The 16,302-nt window shown below is 42.4% G+C and overlaps 1 protein-coding gene across 2 annotated transcripts in view; it reads right to left on the reverse strand.

Moving 5' to 3' along the window:
* Nucleotides 1-16,302, reverse strand: part of MDGA2 (MAM domain containing glycosylphosphatidylinositol anchor 2) — a 1,135,272-nt gene that overhangs the window by 118,313 nt on the left and 1,000,657 nt on the right. For both annotated transcript variants that reach the window (XM_063947538.1, XM_063947537.1), the window contains exon 10: nucleotides 4,606-4,754. In XM_063947538.1, the coding sequence (XP_063803608.1) occupies nucleotides 4,606-4,754 (149 nt within the window). The remainder of the gene's footprint in view (nucleotides 1-4,605; nucleotides 4,755-16,302) is intronic.

Genomic DNA, 16,302 nt, shown 5'->3' on the forward strand with positions numbered 1-16,302 from the left:
CTGGAGGAAAATTTGCACTCATCAGCCTGGAAGCTGCGCATGGGACGTCCTTGGACGTTCCAACATGACAATGATCCAAAACACAAGGCCAAGTCGACCTGTCATTGGCTACAGCAGAATAAAGTGAAGGTTCTGGAGTGGCCATCTCAGTCTCCTGACCTCAATATCATTGAGCCATTCTGGGGAGATCTCAAATGTGCAGTTCATGCAAGACAGCCCAAAAATTTACAGGAACTGGAGGCTTTTTGCCAAGAAGAATGGGCAGCTTTACCACCTGAGAAAATAAAGAGCCTCATCCACAACTACCACAAAAGACTTCAAGCTGTCATTGATGTTAAAGGGGGCAATACACGGTATTAAGAACTGGGGTATGTAAACTTTTGATCAGGGTCATTTGGGTAGTTTCTGTTGTTATTATGATTTAAAAAGAGTAATCACAGTTGTTTGACATATAAATTGCTTCACCCAACCACTAACCATGAGTGAAAGAAAAGTTTGTGAGTTATCATTCATATTCTCTGACAAATGGCCAGAAAATCACAAATTCTGATAGGGTATGTAAACTTATGATCACAACTGTAAATGACATTAAGGAAGGAATTTTTAAAAAATCCTTACACATAAGCCCGTCCTTGGCTCCAACACCCAAAATAATATTTTAAAGATTTTTATTTTTAATTCTTCTTTACAAAATGAACATCACAAATTGTATGTCCTTGCCATGTCCTCAGATTCCTTCATTTCTTTATGGTCACAAAATATGATACATTTTGCCAGTTGTTGCTCACCGTATATTTTGGTCTCTTAACTAACACACTTTAGCTAATAGACTGTGAGATTTATCACTTGCACTAACACCGCAGACTAAAATCTAGTCCTGTGGAAATCAAAGCCAGCAGTTATCAGCTGCGGCTGGGACGTGAGACCATTTCAAATCACTTGCTTGCCATAGGTATCATAATGATTTATGCCATCCATAAAACTCATCTTAAAAATAAATAAATAAGTTCTTTAGAGTGCAAGATCCAATACCTGTAATATTAAATTATCAAAGATTGATCTGCAAACAATGGCGTGCAATAAAGTTTTGCTGTACAAAAGCAGGGAGCGGACTAAAAGCAAGATAATGTCCTGACTTTATGCTGCCAACTTTGAAATTAGTTTCAAGTTGGAGAAAGAGGGCATGGGTGCGCAGGAAGAAGGAGTGGATGGAGAAGAAGATAAGGATGCAAAGAACATTGATAAAGCGGTGAAGAGAAAGGAATGTACTTTCTTTTGCTTAATGTAAAATTCACAATGTTATACAGGAGTTCCAGCACTTTTCAATTTGCCTTCTAAGCAACTTTTCTTTTTTCTTTTTTTTACATTGCATATAGAAAAAAAGAGAAATGAACTGGAATTATAAATGACTTATTATTAGAACAGGGTTCCACCATCTTTCTCCTGCTGGAACCAATGGCTCAATTTTGCATCTTTAATGATTCCTTTCAATTAACTGCTGTTGGCGAGAAGTATTTTATTAAAATATTCAGACCTTAAACACTCAGGCAAGCTAATGTGGAAACATAATTGATATTTCATTAGTTGCTAATACGCAATAATGGTGATTTATGAACCCAGAAGACCTGGGCATTCAGCACATATTTCTGCGCTACACGTTTGTGTGTTCTCCCACTTTCTGCTTTTCGGAAATGTAGCAAAAGTTTCACATGGATCGAGACTCATAAATATGTTTTACGGTACCATCACTGGCTGTTACATGTTCCATTTCACTATGTCCCTTTGCTGAAAGCTTGCATATCACTAATCTCTGGTACCTTATTTCCATGTGTCTACACGATTCCCATCTTAGATTCGCTCACTGCCTAATGAAATGGCTTAATGGAATGTAAAGAAAGTAAAAACTTCTGTTCTACAATGTTTGTTCTTTGAGCCCCTTTGACAAATGCACTAGAGAAGTTACAATACAAAAACATACTGAATTTAGCTTGCAATGTTTAGATTTTTTACCAACATAACAAAGTGAGAATGTATAAAACCTTTTATTGAGAACAAGTGGTAGTGTTCCCATAGTAACCAATTTAATCCTAGTTATCATTTATGTAGTACATTTTATAAAAAGATAGATTGACTCTGACTAGCTGCTATGGACAACACCTCCACTTGTTCTATTACGAAGGTTTGATACATCTCTCCTTGAGTGTAGTAGAAGGTTAATGTAGGAGCTATAACTATGCATGACAGGAGAAACATTTTAACATAATGCACAAGAATAATGGAGGAATAAAATAAGCCTGACGACCTTCAAGCCCCAAGGCCAGGGCAGAATGGCAAGTTCAGAATTTGTCTACATTTTGAGGTCAGTTTTTGATTATTTTATCAGCAGGAATGGGTGGAGTTTAGGATGTAACTTGGATCTTATAATCTGATGTTTGCATTTTACTCACCCTCTTTATTCTGGAATTTCCCATCCCCTCTCCCTGTGCGGGGTTTATCATTGTTTTTAGTGAGAAAAACATCAGTCCAATAGCCATTTTGATGCTTTGTTGTTGTTGAGGTGTGTTCCCCTTCAATACACTTAGTACACTTGTAGGCTGAGTTTAACCTACTGGAGCCATCAGCACCTCCCTATCAGGTAGGCTTTGCATGTGTTGTTGTTGGAGATGGATTTGGATACCTATCCTTCTGTTGCTGTTGATAGGGCACTTTATGCTGGAGTTAAATTGCATTGTTCAAATTGCTTCACTGATAGCTGATTGGTCTTTCTTATGCCACCATACTGTTTTCTGGGTATCCGGCCACAATGTCGACTATTACCATGTCGGCATTCATAATGCTGATACCACAGTGTTGACACTGGAATGTCTACATGGTTCAACATGTCGACTTCTGACATGTCACCATGTGAACTGTCAACACTTTCAGAATGCTGCTGATTAGGTTTAGGTTCCATTAGGAGGTTGAGGGTTAGGCACTAGGAGGAGGTTATGGTTAGGCTGTGGGGGAGGTTAGAGTTAGGCACTAGGGGGAGAGTTAGGGGGAGGGAATATGATTAGGGTGTGGGAGAAATATTGAATGGAAGGCAACCCCATAAGACATCTGTGCTGAAACTGCTCATCACATGACTGCTGGAACCCGGAAGATGACCCTGAAGATGCTGCTGCTACCAGGACAAAGTAAGTGACCACTGGGTCACCAGGGACAATATGTTGACATGTCATCTGTGTAGATAATGAATGTCGTTATGGTCACTGTCGACATGCTAAGCATGCTGGTATTCAGACAATGTCAACATACTAATGTTGATACCATGCAAGTAGACATAACTATTGACCTAACATACCACATCATATTTTTTGTTTGTCAATACATTTGGGTCGGAATTTGTCATCAGCCATTTATATGTACAGTACATATAATAAGAAAAAATACAACATTCAAATGGCCAACAACAGTGGTGCTGTGAAGGCAGATCTGGCAGGACTAAAATTAATCTCATAAACAATTACATCTGTAAAAAGGTTGCCAACCTTTCGGATGATCTGGAGCTTGCAGCAGTATGTACTTTGGTAAGAGCAATATCACCACTTACCAGGCCAAGATTTTTGTGTATGATCTTGATGATGGTTTAATATAACCGAAACGTAGATCTAAGGGAAAGTCTCTATGTCTCCTTTCTACATACTGTTTATAGAAATCCTGAGAGTGCCGCCTCTTGCCGTGTAAATATATATATATATATATATATATATATATATATATCCATACAGAAGTCTAGCACATAGTTTTACTTTATCCTTTAATCTTCTATTTTAATTAGCACAAAAAGTTGACACTTAGCAGGTGAATTTTAGCTTTGTTCCCAGCTCTACCACAACCATGCCACAAATGAATTGGCTGGCATCACCCAAGCCGTTTTCATAGACTATACATTCTGCAAAATGCAGACTTATAAACATGGTACTGCAATGAATGGTGATACACAAGTGGAACTGGAAGATAGGACTGTCTTAAGTTCTTAACTTCACACCTCGGGAATGCACCCTGTTCCATTGTGACAGTCTATTCTCGTCCAGCTCTGACACATATTGTATATTGTTTTTGTAAAAATGATTATTCATAGGGTGGCCGCTACTGTGTTTTATTTTATAGTACTGTAGCACAACACAATGCAAGCCTTAATTGTAAGCAAAAAGCAGTGAAACACAACAGGATCATCCTTGTACGCTTCTAGATTAAAAGACAGCAGTCATGACTATTGTTCTGCAGGCATGGAAGAGTGCAAATCTGCATTCATAAAACCATTCGTTGCTCGCTAAATGTACCTGTCAGAATAAGTCATGTAATCTTCATTTTATTTTATTGCAAGAGAGAGTTTTTCTATAAATCTAATTCAATTTTAAAGCCTGAGGATTGCAAACCTGCCTTCGTATCTTTACTCCATGCAGCACATCCGTAACCAAGAAATCAATTTCTAACAAGTAACAAGCAATGATTACCCTTTCAACGGAGTGTTTCAATGGTTTGTACACAACTTACATTTACAAGGCAACAAGAGAGCACCGATATCAAATTGTAATTTAATTATTTGACGTAAGCGATCACCTGTTTCAGTCCCAAGCGGTACGCCACTATCCGGTCCACAGCATCCGGATTCATCTGAGTCCACTGCAAGCTGTATGAGTAGACGCTGGCCTTGCTCTGCCAAAGTGGATTGTAGGTATCATAGTAGAACTCTGGTGGGTAAGCCTTCCCTGTATAGAAGGGAACACAAATTATAACAGTGTTGACGTTATTACATTCTGATTTAAACATTTTGTAGTAGACTCAAACTTTATTACTGTACTGTATACTGTACATAACGGTATAATAATTAATGCTCAGATTTCTCTTTCGTGAATATTTGTTACACAAAGCTCATTTTCCAGGATATCCCCTGTGACTTTTTCCCACTTGCTCTGTGATGTTATATTGATAAATGTTTGTATGGTAGGGAACTTAGACTGTGAATTTCAATGGGATAGGGATGGAAAGTACTCTGTAATATAATGGTGTTTTATAAGTAAATGCTAAATAAATGTATTGTTATTTTTGCTCTCAAGACAGTTTCTTGACTAGGAAATGATCAGTCAAGAAGCTCCTCAGTGGTCAGGTGATGACAGAGGTAGGAAGGGGATGTGTTTGGTTATGCAATGAATGAGCAGGGGAACATTTCAGAGTACATATAAGTGTCTTGCAACTGTGGTTACTATGACAATCCCATGAATCTTATTGAAATGCAAATCAGTGGAAGCAGAAGTAAAAAAAATGTTTAAGAAATATACAACAAAATGAAATGTCAACTAACAGGTAAGTGATTTAGATTGAAAAGAACAAATATATATATTAATTTCATGGAATTTTAAGTTTAAGTGCACTCACAGCATGGGGTTTTATGGAAATAAAATGTGAATCATTAATTGTAGCACCCACCAAACTTACAGAGTGCCTCATTCAGATGTGGTTGCTGATGCGATTGCTGTTGCTAATTTTTGTCAACCGCAATTGTGAGTATTTACTAATATAAGCAGAAGCTAACCTGAGCATTGGGATGCCCATTGCTTTCACCTCACTTCCGTATGATGGCATACATGATGGCACCATCATCGCAGATCAAGTCATGACGCAGATTCTTAGGGTCTCTGAAGACACGCAGACTGAACAGCTCTCTTGAACGCCACAGGCTCTCAAGTAGTCAGATAGATCACAACTGCTAATTTATGCATGCCCAGAGAATGTCATCTAAACAGCCATGCGTTTGGCTGACCACCCCCAAACACTGTCACTGTCTACCTGTCACTCATTTTGTGACTAATCACTGGTTGTGAGCACCATCGCAATTCAATTGCTTTGCTGTGCAGTGCAGTTCAGTTCAGACACATGCACTGTAGGAAAACGTCGACCGACTTGCATACTGTACTTCAGCCGCTTTGTGACTTTGTGAGGTTGAGTCTCCTGAGAGTACCCTCCTTCTGCACTGAAAAAGCTTCAGGGAATCACATTACGTTTAACAATGCCAGTATGGTATTTGAAAGTCATAGCTTCAATGTACTGGGACTTCCAAATATAGAGACAGTGACTAAATAATGAGGTGGGATGACATGGGGCAAACCATTAGCATATGGAATGAGGGAGAATTCCTCCTTTTTAAGGCAAATCACCATCATTTCATATTGTCTTTTTGTGACCACAATATTAGTAATCTATTCTCAATCCACTCCCCTGATTTACCACTAGATTGCAATACAGTACACTAATTGCTCAACGTTCTAAATGTAATAATGAACTACTGTATTAAAAATCTTACTAAATATCTACATAATAATCATAGAAGGTCTGAGCCATCACCTCAGTGCACACACAGTGGAAGCCTGAAAACGTGCCCCAACGACACCCACAGCTTGGGAGATGGGACAAACTTCAGAGGGGAGGATTAGGCACTGGGGTAGGGTAGATGGTAATATGAGATGAAGCAACAGGGGTAGGGTGTCAGGACAGAGCCACAATGGAGCAAGGTTTTGAGACGCAGCCACCGCTAACCAGGGGGTCAGGATGGTGACACAACAGAGTGGTGGTGGTGGGAGGGAAAGCAGAGGGTGGCCGGGGGAAGCCAGTGAAGAGCAGGGTTGAGCAGGGGGCAGAGACTGAGGTGACTGTTATACTAGTATACAATATTTTGAAGTATCTAAGAGTGTGCTAGTAGTTTCTTCATTGCCATCTTCTGATGATATAGCAGATACTTGTTTCTCTTTATTGAGTATATAAACTTCAATATATGCCGTCAATCAGTAACAGTATAGCAGGAGCATGGATTATATAATTGTAGGAGAGAAACACAATTATCAGGCATTACTGTATTTACTAAGAAAGCACAAATGTTCAGTAACCTCTACAACAAATCACCAATCAGCTTTGATCAATCTACAGAAGATAAACAATTAATGCAAATATCTGATTGGTTACTGTTTATTACACATTTATACTATAGCAATGTATTACTAAGTAACTACACAATCAGCCCTACAACTATTCAGTGTAAATAGATTTATTTTAATTAAACATTTCCAAGATCGTAAAGCATGATCTGGAATTTTAAATCATTACACAATCCCAATAGTTCCAATTTTCACAGACACACTAGTAATTCACTGTGGGCAAAAGCAGCATCCTGCAGCAACATACAAAGTGGTGTTACACAAAGTAACTGTACAACTTCTGAATTTGTGTCATTTTGTGAACAATAGACTACTAAGTCAATAATGCAACAGATAAGAATAAATGTCTACTTAGTATATTTTGTCAATACTATTATGTATTCATTTAGAATTTTTGCATACAGCGCATGTGTGTTTTTACTGAGTTGTACAGAATGCCTGCATATCTGTCATTCCGTGAAATTGGGCATTTAGGAGCAGCAATTGGACGGTAACAATCAGGGCTGTCTTAACAGTAGTGTAGGCTCTGTGCAAAGCAATACACTGTTCCCCTACAATAATATTAACATGAACCAATTAACAAAAAAATAACTTGTCCCTCCTGCAGCCTTGCACGGTCTCTCTACATGCTTTCATACAGTGAATTGCTGTCAGGACTCCGGCCATCCACCAGTCAGCATGCTCACAGCCATTCACTGTCAGGCTGCAGGCTGGGAGGCAGGTAGAGAATGCTGCCTCACTGCTCTGATTGTGTGCCCACCAACCGCTCCTTCTCGGAGGACCGCTCCTGCTCGGTGGGGGCCCCGTGTGTGTGTGGGGCCCTGGGTGACCACCCCTATTGAACCCCCCCCCCCTTTAATCCAGCCTGTGTACATACTGTTCATTACACAGCCAAGGGAAATGGAATAGCATAGTAACTGTTGGAACAAAGTCATGACTACTCAGTTGTGCGCAATACAGCATAATGTATACAGGCAGAATACTCCAGCACTGATTTATGATTAGATTTACATATTGCAGATGAAAAATTGTTGATGGTCCCTGTCTGTGTGTTATTTGTAAGTGTGGAATTCATTATTAGATGTACAGTGCATCCGGAAAGTATTCACAGCGCTTCACTTTTTCCACATTTTGTTATGTTACAGCCTTATTCCAAAATTGAATAAATTAATTTTTTCCCTCAAAATTCTACACACAATACCCTTAATGACAACGTGAAAAAGGTTTTTTTGAGATTTTCTCAAATTTATTAAAAATAAAAAACTAAGAAATCACATGTACATAAGTAGTCACAACCTTTGCCAAGAAGCTCAACATTGAGATCAGGTGCATCCTGTTTCCACTGATCATCCTTGAGATGTTCCTACAGCTTAATTGGAGTCCACCTGTGATAAATTCAGTTGATTGGACATGATTTGGAAAGGCACACACCTGTCTATATAAGGTTCCACACTTGACAGTGCATGTCTGAGCACAAACCAAGCATGAAGTCAAAGGAATTATTTGTAGACCTTCGAGACAGGATTATCTCGAGGCACAAATCTGGGGAAGGGTACAGAAAAATATCTGCTGCTTTGAAGTTCCCAATGAGCACAGTTGCCTCCATCATCTGTAAATGGAAGAAGTTTGGAAACACCAGGACTCTTCCCAGAGCTGGCTGGCCGTCTAAACTGAGCGATCGGGGCCCAAGTCAGGGAGGTGACCAAGAGCCAAATGGTCACTCTGTCAGAGCTGCAGCATTCCTCTGTGGAGAGAGAAGAACCTTCCAGAAGGACAACAATTCACAAATCAGGCCTGTATGGTAAAGTGGCCAGACGGAAGCCACTCCTTAGAATAAAGCACATGGCAGCCCGCCTGGAGTTTGCCAAAATGCACCTGAAGGACTCTCAGACCATGAGAAACAAAATTCTCTGGTCTGATGAGACAAAGATTGAACTCTTTGGCGTGAATGCCAGACGTCATGTTTGGAGGAAACCAGGCACCGCTCATCACCAGGTCAATACCATCCCTACAGTGAAGCATGGTGGTGGCAGCATCATGCTGTGGGGATGTTTTTCAGTGGCAGGAACTGGGAGACTAGTCAGGATAGAGAGAAAGATGAATGCAGCAATGTAAAGAGACATCCTGGATGAAAACCTGCTCCAGAGCGCTCTTAGCCTCAGACTGTAGCGAAGGTTCATCTTTCAGCAGGACAACGACCATAAGCACACAGCCAAGATATCAAAGGAGTGGCTTTAGGACAACTCTGTGAATGTCCTTGAGTGGCCCAGCCAGAGCCTAGACTTGAATCCGAACATCTCTGGAGAGATCTGAAAATGACTGTGCACCGACGATTCCCATCCAACCTGATGGAGCTTGAGAGGTGCTGCAAAGAGGAATGGGTAAAATTGCCCAAAGATAGGAGTGCCAAGCTTGTGGCATCGTATTCAAAAAGACTTGAGGCTGTAATTGCTGCCAAAGGTGCATCAACAAAGTATTGAGCAAAGGCTTATGTACATTTGATTGTAGTTTTTTATTTTTAATAAATTTGAGAAAATCTCAAAAAAACTTTTTTTAATGTTGTCATTATGGGGTATTGTGTGTAGAATTTGGATGGGGTAAAATTAATTTATTCCAGTTTGGAATAAGGCTGTTACGTAAACAAAATGTGGAAAAAGTGAAGCACTGTGAATACTTTCGGGTTGTACTTTATGTGTATGTACACTTTAATTGTAAACTGTCATTTGGCCCTTATTAGTTGTCATCTTTTTATCCATTCAATTGTGTTCAGTTAGTTATTGTACTTCTAAATTGGTCAAAACTCTTAGTACTGTTAGAGTAAAAGCATTAGGTTCTTGTAGCATTACATTAGTGTGAAATGTTAGGTTAATCTTAGAGAGAGGGAAGGAGAATCAGGACCTGATGAGAAAATGCATTTGAACACAATCTATCACTTATCACTAGATCAGTCTGAGCGTAAAAGCTTTTGTAATGCACCATATGGACAAAAACAAGATGAGCGTTACTGTACATAGAAAGTGGCCTTGGCTGTGCAGTAATGTATCACTATGGTTAGACCGTAGCTTTTAATACTACTAAAAGGCTAAGACTCATCTGAATGTTCTTGGTCAACCTCAATCACAGCCTATGGACTGGACTAGAGTTGCTGTTGAAATTGCAATTCCATGACAACCATTCAAACATAACCCCAGGAAGTTAAGCAAAGATCAGATGCAAATGCAAAACATGAAATTTTATGTCTATACTATAGATTCCCAAGATTCTGGAAGCCCTTCTTGACTCTGAGGATCCATAGACAAATGATAGACTTGGGAGGTATAGTGTCCAAACGTCATACCATAGTTCAGATTCAATTAGTTTTAAGATTAATGACTGATGCTGACACCCGATGTAGATACCAGATTTGAATTAAACACAAAACATTACTGTCACGATCCGGGTAACTAAACACACTTACTTACCATCCAAGTGCCTTCTGAGACTGTCACAGCCCTCCAAGCGCTGTCCAGCATGTCCCTCCTGTCCTAGCGGATGTCGTCTCCTGCTCTCTACGGCCTTTGCCGCCGCTGCCATTACTACAAGCTTCCACATGCTGTTTACAAACAGACTTTTCCCTCCAGAGCCAAACATGGGTGCAGCCATATTTGGGTTAATCACATGACTCTCTACAGCCAATCCGCTGTATACAGAATCCTCTCTGACTGCTCAGCCAATCGCTGCTTCCAAGCAGGTATAAGAATCCTGAACCAAGCCTACTGTTGTCAGTGCTATGGTTGTCTAACACAGTGTTGGAGGTCTCTACAGTCTGTGGTTGTTCCTGCTTGCTGTCTCCAGGTATTCCAGCTCCTGAGACCTTAAAGAGACCTGCACCAGTTTCCAACCTACGGTGTTGCCTGACTCCAGCGGTGTTTCCACATTGCCTCCAGTTACCAGCAGTGTTCCTTCACCATCTCCAATTCTCAGTGGTGTTCCCACATCATTTCCAGCTACCAGCGGTTTTTCCACATTGCCTCCTGTTATCAGCAGTGTTCCTTTACTGTCTCCAGTTCTCAGTGGTGTTCCTACATCGTTTCCAGTCACCAGCGGTGTTCCTACATCGTTTCCAGTTACCAGCGGTGTTCCTACATTGCCTTCAGATCACCATCAGTGCCACAACATCCATTTCTGTCATCATCGGTGTCTCAGCATTGAACTCTGTCACCAGTGGTGAGTTCCACTGTAATCACCATCTGTGCCAGTTCACCCAGCATCCTCGGCAGTACTCCAGCTCTAAGTCTGCCTCAGTGCTCTGCCATCGACCCCAGCTTCCAGTGTGTCATCCTCTGGTCAGTATCAGTTCATCTCGTCAGTACAGTGGTTAGCTATTAACATCTAATACCATCTCAATGTCTTCCAAGACTGTGCCATATTGATATTGTCTACTCCACACAGCATACTTGTTACTACTGTATCTGAGGAACTGTGCTGCTATAATTACACTGTGAAGTCTAATTGCTGAGCATTGATTCTTTCACCTAACTGCCGTTGTGATTATTGAACTGTGTGCACAATAAAAGAACTTGACTTTTACACCTCTGTCGTCTTGGCCACGCCTTTGGGCGTCTGTGCTAAGGGTACCCTGTATGTCCAGGAATCCCATACTGCCGCCCAGGTTCACATACACATCAGCCCCTATGCCTGAAGCTTCCCCAGGTCAGCCTCAACCATCAGGCGTGACAAAAACCTTTAAGGGACTAAAAGATTTATTTGGCGTAATCACTACTAGTGTCAGCAATGACATCCTGGGTTAGGGTTAGGCATTAGGAAGGGGTTAGGGTTAGGCACTAGGTGGGTGTTTGGCCATAACTGCCACCCCTGAAAATTTAGCTCTAGCCAACACCCCCCTCCATTTAGCCCAAGCCACAACAGAGGAGGGTTAGGGCACGTTTTAGGGTACTTAACCCGCAAACCACTCAGCATTCTCAGATTTGGGATGTCGCGATCGGTCATGCGTCCGCTGGCTTCCCGAATGCTGGGATTATCTATAACACCCACCAAGAAGTATGAAATCTGCATATGACCACCATATATTTCTATTACTATCTTTTGACACTACTATTCTGACCCACTAACAGCTGAGATGCAATCAGCATTATACTACACAAATATCTCCTATATAATAGCCCAGAGTGACAGTGTGTATAACGCTGGGCGTGGCCCAGAGATGGCTAATGTAACGGATAAAGTGGGTGATATCGCGGAGGGTAATGTCTGGATGCTGAATCAACGTAAAAGGTGACAGTGCTGTGCAGTGCAGTAGGTGTGCAGTGTCACTGACACTGCACAGCACTCTCACCTTTCACATTGATTCAGCGTGACAGTCAGTTCTGCCAGCCAGTCACTATTGTTAGCGCCGGTGTCCCAACGCGCCGCATTACAGGGAAGTAGACGCACTAAATAAACTACAGCTTTCAGCAGCACTTAGCGCCGAAGCACTCCGCCGCTAAGGGCTGCTAGGAGCTGTAATTTATTGAGTGCATTTTCTTCCCTGTAATGCAGCGCGTTGGCAGAGCCGGCCCTAACCAATATGATGCCCTAGGCAAGATTTAGGCTGGTGCCCCCAAGCACCACCGCTGGTTCCGCCTCTGACCTCTTTCCCAGCCCTATCACCCCTCACCCATAGCAGTCCTTATTTTGGTGTTTGTACCCAATATACTTTAAATAGGAACAGCTCGCACATTTGGCGCACAGCCCAAAAATGGGTGTGTTTTTGCTGGCAAGGGGCATGGCCACAAAATAGTAACCCCAATTCCAATTACACCACACGTTACTGCAACTTTACTCACATTTGATCATGCGATAGTGTTGATAATTCATATTACATCCCACAGTAGTATCACTTTACCTTATAAACGTTACTCCTCACAGTAGAGCCCCTTATTCACATTACATCACACTGAATTGCTCCTTATTCACATTACACCACACCCTATTGGTCTTTATTCACATTAGACGACACAGTAGTGCCCTTTCTATACGCAACGCCACATAGTAGAGAACCTTATACACATAATGCCACACATTAGTAATGCATTTATACACATAATTCCACACAGTAATGCCCCTTACACATATGAGACACCTTATTAATGCGCCTTACACATTATGACTATCTTTATTAATGCCCTTTTACACATAATGTCCCTTACACATATGCTGCACATCATTAATGCCCTTATACACATAATGACACACATAGTGCCACCTACACATTTGCTGCACATTATTAGTGCCCCTTTACACATAATGACACACATACAGTAGTACCCTGTTACAAATATGCCGCACATTATTAATGCCCTTATACACATAATGACACACATAGTGCTCCTTACACATATGTTGCACATTAATAATGCATTTTTACATGACACACATAATGCTCCTTACACATATTCTGAACACTACTGCACAACCAACCCACTCACATGCACACAGCACTCACACTGCCACTAACACTGTGACCTCTGCCTCTGCTTGGATACAGATGTGTCCTCATAAATCTTGCCTCAATGCTAATTTTGGGCACCTTTTTTTTAATGAAAATACGTCTTATTTGCATTGTTATGTGGCTAGGATGCACAAGCAGCTTCTGCTGATTAAAATGATATGCAGCATGCCTATATACTGTGTGAGACTGTGGCTGTATCTGCATATGAAATGCTGCACACAGAATATAGGCATGCCGCATATCATTTTAATCAGCAGAAGCTGCTGATGCCCCTAGGCATATCAAATGCCCTAGGCAATTGCCTAGTTTGCCTATGCCTATGGCCGGCTCTGCGCGTTGGGACACTGATGTTAACAATAGTGACTGGCTGCTTGGCTGCTGTGCGAGTCTCCGGGAGAGCCACTGCTTAGCTGCTTCCAGGAGGAGAAGCAGTAAAAGCAGTACCCGCCCCTCCTCCACTCGCAGTAGCTCCGGGCCCCATCCGGCGCACACCCCCCTTTGACCAGCCACTATGGCTCCGGCACCCCTGCACTCAGCCCTCCCCCACCCGTGGCACCACCGCACCTGCACCTCCCACACCCGCGGCACCCCTGCAACCGCTCCTCCCCCACCCGCAGTGGCTCTGGATCCCCACCCGCGGCAACCATGCACCCGCCCCTCCCCCACCCATGGCACCACCACACCAGACCCTCCCCCACCTGCGGCACCCCTGCAACCACTCCACCCGCGGCACCCCCAGACCCCCTCCCCCATTCGTGTCTCCCCCGCACCTGCCACTACCCCAACCACAGCACCTACTAGGTGATTCATCAGGCCCAGCATGCGCTGTTCACGCCGTTACAAGGGGCCACGGCCCCTTAACCATCGCGCGCCCTTTGTCCGTGCAATATTTAACCACACAATTATGATTGGAGGTAATACTCCATATAATACAAATATACAAATATTGCATGCTACAAGGGCGTGCAAGGGTTAAGGGGGCATAGCCCCTTACGACAGTGTGAAGAGCGCCCATAGGGCACGATGAATCACCTAGTTATATATAGATATTACGCATTCTTATTATAGTTCATTTGTTTATTTTTATGTAGCTCATGCACTATTGCTATACACACTATACTGTATATTGAATGATGTATACATACATAAAAACGTTTTTATATTCATGAATAACTTTGAATCAGATGTTTAATAACTATATTTACAGCATACATGTATTATCTATACAGTATTACTAGCACTGTTTACTATATTATATCACAGTCACTTGTCAAGTTCAGTTTACACCTGGCACTGACACTTGACTTCTACACTTATTGTCAGTTGTTGGTGCCATCCACTTATTCCTTCTTAATTTGAATCACAATATGATAAATAATTATCATGCAACATTCATGTGTGCGTATAAATAGAGGGAGCATATTTTCTGTCTCTTCCACTGGAACCAGTCTATTTTAATAGAACAGTGGGCTTCAGCATTTGGACAGCGCATCTGGCTAGCAAAAGACAAAAGGCCTGATTCAGGAATGCAGTTAAAATACCAGCTGTTGGGATCCCGGCGTTCAGGATACCGATGCCAGAATCCTGATAGTGGTCGCAATCCCAGCCGCAGCCCCGTATTCCCACTCGGGAAGTGGGTCCACGCCACCACCCGAGTGAGAATATAGTCTGTGGCGAGCAAAGCTAGTCACCGGCCCGAAGTGCTGGAAGTGCAGCAAGCCCAAGAAGGAACTTGCTGTTTCGCCGCTGAGATTCCAGCTGATGGTATGCCACTGTTGGTATAGTGACAGCCGGCATCATGTCTGCTGGTCTCTTGTATGTATTCCTTGATTCATTAAGGATTGCAAATGCAAAGCTGCTCGCAGCAGCTTTGCGTTTGCAGTCCTTAGCAAGGCAAATGCAGGAGGAGGTGCATTTACGATGCGATCACATATCAGATGAACATCGTGACCATCGGTCACAATCAGAGGCATCACCGGGTCTGGTGACACCCGTTGCGCACTCTTAATAACTTGGCGCTCTGGAGAAGCATTCCCGCGGCCAAAAAAGGGGGGTTGGCCTAAATTGAAGGGGTGTAATCCCTCTTAAATCCCAATGACATCACTCTGGGGGCATCCCCGAATCCCCGGACATGCTGCCTGCACCGTCGGCTCCTCTTCTATGACAGAAGCCGGGTGCTGCAGCACCTGGTTCCAGTCACTGTAGAGGAGCCGGCATTTTGGTGTCACCCTATCTCAGGGTGACACCTGGGTGCGGACTGCACCCCCCTCCTGATGCCACTAGTCGCGATGTTCATTTGTGACAGCATGCTGCACATGCGCAGAACGGGTACTGCACGTGAGCAGTAGTGATGAGCACCGGAAATTTTTCGGGTTTTGTGTTTTGGTTTTGGGTTCGGTTCCGCAGCCGTGTTTTGGGTTCGAACGCGTTTTGGCAAAACCTCACCGAATTTTTTTTGTCGGATTCGGGTGTGTTTTGGATTCGGGTGTTTTTTTTTAAAAAAACCCTAAAAAACAGCTTAAATCATAGAATTTGGGGGTCATTTTGATCCCAAAGTATTATTAACCTCAATAACCATAATTTCCACTCATTTTCAGTCTATTCTGAACACCTCACACCTCACAATATTATTTTTAGTCCTAAAATTTGCACCGAGGTCGCTGGATGGCTAAGCTAAGCGACCCAAGTGGCCGATACAAACACCTGGCCCATCTAGGAGTGGCACTGCAGTGTCACGCAGGATGGCCCTTCCAAAAAACACTCCCCAAACAGCACATGACGCAAAGAAAAAAAGAGGCGCAATGAGGTAGCTGTGTGAGTAAGCTAAGCGACCCTAGT

This window comes from Pseudophryne corroboree, chromosome 12 (assembly GCF_028390025.1).
Source record: "Pseudophryne corroboree isolate aPseCor3 chromosome 12, aPseCor3.hap2, whole genome shotgun sequence".
Classification (NCBI taxonomy): Eukaryota; Metazoa; Chordata; class Amphibia; order Anura; family Myobatrachidae; genus Pseudophryne; species Pseudophryne corroboree.